This window comes from Buceros rhinoceros, unplaced genomic scaffold (assembly GCF_000710305.1).
Source record: "Buceros rhinoceros silvestris isolate BGI_N320 unplaced genomic scaffold, ASM71030v1 scaffold18716, whole genome shotgun sequence".
Lineage (NCBI taxonomy): Eukaryota > Metazoa > Chordata > Aves > Bucerotiformes > Bucerotidae > Buceros > Buceros rhinoceros.
The window spans coordinates 47207-57179 of NW_010418311.1; the positions used below are offsets into that span (position 1 = coordinate 47207).

At 40.4% G+C, this 9973-nt stretch overlaps 1 protein-coding gene across 1 annotated transcript in view; it reads right to left on the reverse strand.

Annotated features, from left to right (window-relative positions):
- Positions 1–8459, reverse strand: part of LOC104495526 (contactin-associated protein-like 5) — a gene marked incomplete at both ends in the record, with an annotated part of 47803 nt that extends 39344 nt beyond the window's left edge. Inside the window, 2 exons of the mRNA XM_010138502.1 lie at positions 109–312; positions 8312–8459. Of these exons, the coding sequence (XP_010136804.1) occupies positions 109–312; positions 8312–8459 (352 nt within the window). The remainder of the gene's footprint in view (positions 1–108; positions 313–8311) is intronic.
- Between the last annotated feature and the right edge of the window lie 1514 nt (positions 8460–9973).

Consider the following 9973-nt stretch of genomic DNA (forward strand, 5'->3'; position numbering starts at 1 on the left):
TTTTAGCAGGAGTTTGTCGACACTAATATAAACAACAGATTTATAAAAGCAAATCAAGACAATCCTTGTTACAGTAATATGTGAACCAATAATCCTAATTACCCTTACCCAGGTTGATATGCAAGGAGAGCTTCCCTTTCTGCAGTTCCAAGGTGATGTAGTCCCCACGCTGTCCTTCTCCATGGAATAAGACTCCATCCCCCTGCATGCTCTTGAACTTCAAGGAAACCACGTCTTTGAATGTGCTCATAAGCTTCTGATTGAATCTATAGAGGAGTGAACTTCTGCCATCGAAGTCTGCAATATCTGACTCTGGAAGAAAGAAGATGGCAAAATGAAGAGGAGGGGTAGCATCAGGAGAGGGACTGCATTTTTTCAGGATCTCTTCAAACATCACTCAGAGCCAGCTATTCTCAGAAGCATACATCCACGGGATGTATTTGGTATGTGGGCAGCCACATTTCACCCATTCCCAACCCTTTCCCTCTCTGTGTGGGGAAAGGGAAAACCAGGATACAACCAGAACTCTTTTGCATGCAAGACTACTTTCTCACTCAACTTTTTAGAACAGAGCAGGTGCTTTCCACTGTATTCAGATCTCCAGAGCACCCCTGACCACACTTGCTGTTTCCTTCATAAATACACCCAGGATGTTACTCGTTACTTTGAACACTTCAGTTCTCACTCCATTTTTTGCAGCTTCACAAGCATCTGTTGAGCCGTTTCTGAATGTTGACCATGTCTGCATCCACCTTTGCATCCAAATAAGCATCATCATAGCCTCTGAGAGTTGGCTGCTTGTTTGTGGTGGGCATTTATCAACTATGTTTCTGCATGCAAACAGACTAGGCTGGCAGGAGTAGCCAAATACAAACTCAAAAAGCTTTTGAAGGGATTTCATGGGAGCTGGCATCTAAACTGACTATACACCTTCAAAAATTCTGTTAGAAACATATTTTCCCCTTTGGCCAGGTTCTAAAACCCAATCACTCTGATGGGAAACAAGCTTTCGATTCTCCAATTGCAATTAACGTGTCCTTTGGCAGCAACAGCCAGCAGTACTCTCTTTGTTTTATAAAGCAGTAGTTTAGGCAAAATGTATTTTAAGAAACTTTTGGTTTTTTTTAAAAAATACGTGTATCTGTAACCAGAACATTTCAGATAGCTTTAAATACTTTTAACTAAAACATTGTATTTAAATGTGACTGACATACATAAACTCAATTCCGATTTCTATGCAAATACAATTTTGCACAAATGACATATAAAATATCTACTTATAAATAATAAATCTGTCAATTGATATTTCCTGTTGTTTAGGAAAATATTAAAAATTAAGAACAGAAGAACCCTTAGTAAACAAGGGTTTACTAAGCTACACAACTACTGGGATGCATGCATAAAGACAGAGAATACCTTCACAGTAACCAAGAACAAGGAGTATAGACTATGCTTGTTTGCAAACCACATGGTTTAATGATAACCCAAAACTATCAGTTTCTCATTTTCTTTTGAAAAATAACTGAAAGGTCCATACACAACACAGTCAAGACTTCCAGGTCAGCAACTGCATTGTGGTTAAAGTTGGTGATTTAAGTCACCTAAGCTCCCTTGAGAGCTCTTCTGTTCTCTTCAGCATTAACAGGGTAGTTTAATTTGCTCCTCTTTAAAAACAGAAATAAGAGGGGTTGGATTCCCCCTACCCCCCCCTTTTTTTTTTTAATTGGACCAAGATCTATAGAGGTTTGTAACTAAAAGCAACCATTATAAACTCAGAAAATAAAAGACCCCTTAATGATTTGTTTCTATGAAAACTACCCTCGAAAATTTCTGCATATCAGTATGACAGTTTGTACAGAAGTTCGATGGCACACTTACAAACTTGCAGGGAGCTCAAATTTTAAATGTGATGAAAAATTCTGTCACTCTGAAACAGATTCCACTCCAAATCAGAAGGCAACTGATTACTTCTTATGAGAATAAAACTACAAAAGAAACCCAAAAAACAACAAAACAAAAAAAAGAAAAAAAAAAAGAAAAAAACCAAACACCAACCCTGGGAAAATTTTCACTTCAGAATAAACTAAGACAAACTTCCTATCTGTGATGACAGAATTATAACATGCTGTTTACCATCATACATGGAATAGTCTAGATTAGGAAGTATCACAAATATGAAAGTATTCATGCCATCTGCTTCTAATATTTTTTACTTCTGAATTCGGTGTTCACAAACAGCTCCTTCAGAATTGCTGTTTTTTCTCTATTGACACCTTGACTGCCAGTTTCTATAAAGGAAATTAAATTCATAGTTCAGTTCTTATGAATTTTCCCTAGCTACATTAAATACTTCAATTTGTTTAAAGTACATTGCAAGTGTATCATAAAATTGGGTTCATTTTAACACAGGTAGGAATTAGGAAATAGCTTATAAAGAAGTTACAGTCTTTGATTTCGAGTGCATTTTGCAGTTAAAGCTGATTTTCTTCCTAGCTCTCAAAAACAAAGGCACTGCAAGTAGGAGAACCCTGATTCAATGCTGCCGTAATAGCGGCCCTTTTTTCTTCCTCCTTCTTAAGATCCAAGCCTTCAGCTAGTCTGAACTCACACCTCAGTCCTTGTTCTTAACTCTCCAGTAAGCCACATCATAACAAACAATTTCTTGAAGAGCTCTACCACTGACATTTACAGAGTATAACTCAACGGAAAACCTGTTTCTGAAAAGTTCTGCTTCACTAATTATCGGTTGTGAGTACACTGGCCAATAAACGGCCCTCAACAAAATGGGAATATGTCAAAAAATTGCTAACACGGGCAGCCAAAGGTCATTAGTGGCAGTTTTCATGACAACAAATCGTTGGCCTCCAGTTAAAATTTGAAAGATACAGCAGAATTCTAATACAGTCACTCCAGAAAACCTGCTTGTTTGCTGTTTATTTAGTCCATATGTCCATTACCCACCTGCAGCAAGAGAACAAGGATCAGAAATGTTACAAGTCTCAGAAAACCTGTAGGAATAACAAACACACACAACGAGTGGTTTCCTTCTGCAGTGCCTTCTGGTTTACTTATGCTCTCTGAAGACAGACTTTACTCAGTCTGGGTACTTTTTTTTCTCCACTCTCTTCATCAACAAGGCTACAAAAGTCATCAAAAGTGAGATCACACAAAAGACGCTTCTTTCATGTTATTCTCCTCTGACCAACAGATGCCTCTGATGTAAATACATACGTGTCTGCTCACAGGTGATGAAGTTCCCATAAAATAGAAATCATTCCTCATGCTTTTCTGAAATTCAGTGGAGTTTCTGGCCCCAGGAGTGCTGGTTCCATTATTCCATTTGAATTTCGTTTCCCAACATAGATCCAAACATTTAAGTCACAGGACAGTGGCTGGAAACACAGGCAGCTGAAGCTGGATTGAGTTAACTCAGCATTAGGAAAATGCTGGCAGCAGAGAGGATGCACATTTGTTCTGAATAAGGTGGTTCTCCTAGTGATTTTGGAAAAAGTAAACAACTGGCAAAGTTGTTCAAAAATACAAAAATATCCTCTAGGAGCAGCTGCAATTTGAAATGAGAACTTTTGGTCTTGCACTTGATTCAACAAACACAAGCTTTAACTCCCTGCAGGAGGGAGGACTGTTCCTGGTCTCTCCTGGCCAGCCAAGCCTTACTAGCTTGAGTGAGTCTGAAGCAATCTGAACTCCCTCTCAGACATGTAATCCAAGGGCTGAACGTGGATGAGCACCTCAGAGGTGACTGTACTGCTCTGCAGCTCTACCCCTATCACAAATCTATGTCTGCCTCTTGGTAAGTAATCATTTGGGTATTTATCTGAAGCAGCTGGTTGCAAACACTGCTGGTCAATGACCATCAGACATTAAGTGGTTCTCTGCAATGCATGCTTTTCTATCTCATAGGAAGACAAAGGAAAGATTGAAAGCAGGCAAAGAAAAAAAGAACCAGTAATAATATCATATAATCAAAAAGTACAATATCAGATCATATTCCCTGAAGCAATGACAGCAAAAGATGAGAAATCGGAATCCTGAACTGCAAAAGAAGAACTCTGCTTTCAAAAGCAGAAGATACCCTGGTCTCACACCCTATCATTGTGTCTCCTGTGGTTTCACAGCCTGTTAACTGCACAGACACCTGATTCTATGGATGCATTTTGGGCTGTTAACCAGTTACAGAACACAATCAGCATCTTCAATGAAGCTATAAATCTTATCCTATAAAAAAAATTGCATCAGCATTTTCTCTCCCCTGTACTATGCTAACAAGTCTTTTCCCAAGTGTGAAGACATAGCTGTTCCCCCCTTCACCGCCCCCAGCGTCGAAAGCAATTGGTTTGCCATTTGTCTGAACACACAGCTCTGTTATCTGTTACAATCACATCGCTTCTGGAGCCACTGCTGCAAAGGGACAGTGAGGAATTACATATACTGCTGCATGGAAATTTCCATTTAACTCATCATAAATCCTTTTCTGAACAGGAAATATCAACGTATGCTTTCAGACCAAGATCATGTCTTTCTGATTTCAGCACCCATTTTGAGGATGTGTGATGCACTTTTAACAAGAAATTTTAAAGATGTAATTAATTTTCATTTACATACATACTGTCTGTGTAAGAAAGCAGACAACAAATTAGCATGTGTCATCTATAAATTCTAGATGACTTGATGGCCATGGAATACTTTGTTGCACAGGACCTTCAATCTGATGGGATAGGGTCAAGCACACTCACACGTGTGAAACAGCTTTGCTGTGAAGAAGAGGGGTTTATGTTTCAAAGAACCAATGTAAACTGGCAGCCAATTAGAAAAGTAAAAGGGAAAAAGAGAAAAGAGAGAAAAAGAGAGAGAGAGAAAGAGAGAGAAAGAAAGAGAGAAAGAGAAAGAAAAAGGCTCTCTTGTTTGACAGACAGGTTTTGGGGATAAATTCATAGTAGTAACTTACTTCTAGCAGGAGTAAAGAAACAACAGTGCACCCCCACGTTAAGTTAGCCCTCTGGCACCCACTGCACAGAACAGTTAATCTCTAATAGGACTCGTCAGTAAATTTCATTACAGTGTCCTGGCAGAGTGTTTGGTGACCTACGAGACCCGATGCCTTCCACACGGCCCCTACTGAACAGCCATCACTGAAACCTGCGTTTGCCAACAGTTAGCACAAGATTGTGTTCCTGGGACCTCTTCAACAGTCTGCTGCCCAGGACAGTCTCACTCCATAACTGAGAAATTAGAGCCTTGTGCTGGCACAAGTGTGTCATGTTCTCCTCACTTTGCATCACAGAAATGCTTAAGCAGCAGTGCAGCCACAAAACTCTCCTACAGCTGTCATCTTCTGCTCAAATATGCACAGTTAAAAAGGAGCTGATGTGAGCAGGGACCATCCAGGGAACCACAGGCTATTTTGCACACCCTGGTGTATCGCAGCAAGGTGCTCAGTTGCATGTTTGGCAGCAGTCCCAGGATTTTAACAGATGTGCAGCAGCACATGGAATTCCAATGGCCTAAGCCATCGGTGTCCCCAGACTTGTTTCAGCCAACCAATGAATGCTGCCACTCACACAAAAAGGATCTCCAGCTTGCCTGTAAATGAAAACTTTCTCAATTTCTTGCCCCAGATACCAATATAAAGCAACTCTGTTTTCAGATCAGATGCTGCGCTTCTGGGGCAACATTTGCCAGAAAGGCACAGTTGTCAGCCAGCAGTCCAGCACCATCTGAATTCAACCTGCTTCTACAAGTAGGCCACGAGCTAGAGATGACCACACGCACCCGTGCAGGATTTGGTTCATATGTGTTCCCCATGCACGTTTTCTCTTTCTATCTTGTACTTCAGGGCTGGATCCAAAGCTAAAATGCCGGTGGAAATCCTTTCTTCAACTTAAGTGGACTTAAGATCGAACACTCTGGGTTTGTTTTCCTGTAGAAGCCTTTAAGTCAGTCCAACGGTTTAAAGAGGATTGGCCATAACTGGGGATTAGGCTCTTGCAGACGAATTTTTATCAGCCGAAGCCTTTGCTACAGGTGGGTGATATAATGCTGTTCCCACTCCCAGCCTCACGTATCTTCTATATACAGACAGACACTTCCACGGTCAGTCAGCAGTTAGAGATGGGGTATATATGGACATTTGTTGTTGTTCTAGCTTTGTTTCCTTTCTGGCTTGTCCAACAGTCTATCTCTAGTGATTTTTATACATGTATTATTTTTTAGAACTCTTTTCAAACTATTAATATATTTCTTGTGTCAGAATTGTGCGTGGTAGATGAGTCTGTACGCTGTCAAACATTACAAAATACAGTTATGTAGGTGTACACCAGTTCAGAATTTGCTGCAGATATTCTGTCTGTATAACAGTAAAGGTGACATTTTATAAATGATCAAGCATCTCTTGTACAGAGTTGGAGTGCCTGGGTTAGGTGTAGCCAAGACTGTGAAACTATATAAGCAAAGCTTGTAGACAGGTATTGCTTGGCATATGCAATTTGCCAGAGAGAAATTTGAATGGCACAATTTATAAATATGGAATGAATATTTCAACACTCTGTAAAACTTTTATGAGTCCCTTTATTTCTTTTCTGGCTTGCTTCAATCTCATACCTTAATTGTGCACAACAGTTTTTATTTCCTGTAACTGCAGGGTACAGAACAAACTTGAAGACAGATGATAACAGTGCAAGGAAAGAGCCTGCAAGTGCCTCTGAAATCTTCTGCATATCATAGAAGATGCAACCACAACCTGACATGAACACAGTGCCCATGTGGATTTCCACACCGACTAGCACCAAAACACATTCAGCTACAGAAGTTCCAACCTTCAGTTTGAGTTCTATTTGCTGTAGGTCTGTTTGGACTACACTCTTCACTGCAGAGGTTTGTCCTTCATTAACAGAAGAAAGCTCTTTGAAAACAGATGAGATGGCCGCTTTGGAATGATGTCATCAAGGGCAGCTGATTTTGATTTATAGGGTTTGGTTTCTACGTCCACCGGTAGGGCTGGAAAAGGACTCTTGCCCTAGTGACTATCCATCCAGACCAGGTTGTTGAAGATCTCTATTAAATTTAAAGTGCCTGAGCACCAAAACAGGTGGAGAAGAAGCATTTTTAAAAGGCTGAATGGATCTTTAAGGTCTACACATAGACCATAACAAGGATTTTCCTGTGTAACCATGTGAATCATGGTTAGTGTAGTGAGTGTAGTGATGGGGCCACTAAGTGTCCTGGAGCTCTGACTCTGTTCGATAGGATCATGAGAATACAAAAGGTTTAAGACACTTTGCTCTTTGATTCTGCTAAGATGAATGTAAATAGTCTCCCAAATAGGAGCTTGTCCGCTTATTATCTTACAACCCATCTTCTGCACCCCGCAGGAGCAGATGTGGACCTATGCTAAATACGGAGTTGTATAAGAACAGTAGTGTCACGTGATGATGACACCACACTGGTCTTAACTGGAAATGCTGTTAAACCCCTGAACTTTCTCCAGCAAAATCTCACCTGTTTCTAGTAGTATCTCAAGTCATATTTGACCATTTCAGAAATAAACTCACAGCCACTTGTGAAACTAATACTGGGCTCGTGTTTCCTCATTTGTGGACTCCTTTGTTTTGTGCAAGGGATCAACATTAGTCCTTTTTCTTTATGTTTGCACTCTTCTGTGGTGATAGATCATACACTGCAGCAGTACACCAAGATAACTATGTGGCCAAAATGCCCCAAGGCAACGATATTTACAGGATGTTCCAAAGCACTGCAGACCATGTTTTAGAGGATCATCACCATGTGTTATGGAGTGCTAACGAAAACTCAAAAAAGCAGTTAAAGCAGCAGACGAGTTCCCTGCTCTCTGTAGTTGTAAAGTTAAGCAGCCTCAAATAGGAGTACTAGCTGCACAATCCACAGCACTTCCCTCAACAAATAGGTCACTTGCCTTAAAAGCAAAAAGTAACAGCAAAAGGTGGTACCATTCCTAAATAAAGCCCTATAAAAGATTCCAGGTAGCTTTGTGCCATCCAGCAGGGGAGGAGTTTCTGCAGCATCTGACTGCCTTGCATTCACAAGCAGCAGCAAATCGCTCTGTGGTGGGCTCAGCTCTGAGAAAGCTTCTCCAGATGAGCTAGATGGGCCAGCAAACCCTCAAGCAGCAAGGCAAGAATAACTCTTGAAAAAAATAAATAATGGCTATGCATTTCACATTACATTTTAACTTGTAAAACTTGTGCTAGACCGTTTCCCACTAACAGCATCAACAAATAGCTCTTTGAGACAATGTGGGTTGAGATTAGCCACTTACTATAGGAACAGCCGAAGACCTCAACTCTCAGTCCTATCCGCCCACCAACATTCCACTTCAGAGGGATGAAGCGCAAGAAGCGGGCTTTCACGGAGTGCAGAAATTTGTGGTGAACCACACTGTCAGCATTGCTGTTCCCTGTGAAAACCTGGAAGGACAGAGAGCATTAGTGAGACATTTAGCACTGAGAGGTTAATGCAGCACTCTGAACTAAGGCTGTGGCCCGCCAGCTCTCTTCCTGATTCTCAGTCTCATTAATTACTCAAAATTATTTAAATTGATTATCAAGTTTTCTTCTAAGAGCTGTGTCTCTTATGGAGGGAAAGAAGGGCAACAGCAGCACACAGAGCACCTCAGCAGAGGGGGGACACACGTATACAGGGAGTTACAAGAGCAGGTTGTAGATGGGAGTTACAGAAAACGCAGCAGGATTTCGCCAAACCCAGGATACTCCTGTATGCCACCGTACTCCATCAGCACCTAACATACCCACAGTCCCTCCAGTGAAGGATGGGGCTCAGTTTAGCCTTTGGTACACTCAGGGTAGTAGAAAAAGATCGTCATGAGGCATTGAGACTGGCCAGAGCCTGGGAAGATGAACAGAAAAGCATACACCTAGCTACATCGCAGATAACTTAAGCAAAACATAGAAAGAGATGAAAGGCTAAGTCAGTACACAGGAGATTCAGCATTTTGACTGTGTTTACACCCAAGAGAGTTAAAGCTTGCAAACAATAATAATTTAACTTTTTTCTTGCCTATTTGATTAATTGCCTCCAACTGCAAGCCAAAATTAATGGCCCTACTGAGAATTATCACTTAACAAGAAGAAATTCTCTCATGGATGAAGAATGACTGCAGGATTTCAAAGACAAACCTTAAGACAAGTACCCAAGCTCCGATCCTGCCTGAAGCTTTAGCAATTCGTCTTTACACCCTTTCACTGTAATATCAGACTATGAATATCATAGACTTCCAGCAATCTTCAGAACATTTGAGTAACTCAGCTAGGATTTAGATTTCTAGTGAACAGTTCTGTAAAACATGAAAACCAAAGACAGAACTTACGAAAAAATCGTCTCACAGGAAGATTGTACTTGTAAAAGATTTCCTTTGCTTTATAAGTATAAAATATAAAATTTAATCTCAAGAAGTTGTACCAGTTTTAAATGCTTCCGCAGTTCAAAAGTTGGCACCATTCACCCAGGCAGTGAAACTGCAAGCAAGAATTGGAATAACCCCAGTAAATTAGACCTACAATGCATTCCTGATGGTCAAAGGATGGGTTAAAGAGATTGGCGGTTTCATCACCACTCTGAAAATAAAAGGACTAATTAGCAGTCACCCAAATTTTTACTCAAATGCAAGCATTCCAAATTTTTCCCCAATGTTGTTGAAAATGGTGTAAAACTTCAAATTCAGTGTGTTCTTGTTTTACTGCACCCTATGTGCTATTATTTTATTAGAACTATATTCAATAGAAGAGATCCTTGAACATTTCTAAGACACCATACTTTGAAACAATACCATGCTTATTTCATTTCACCTTCAAACTCTAACCTGGGAAAATTCTCTTAAGTAATAAGCCTTATCTTTACCCAGTCATGAATGCAAAAGACAGCACATGTCTCAATCTGTAAAACGTGTTTTGCATGTACACTT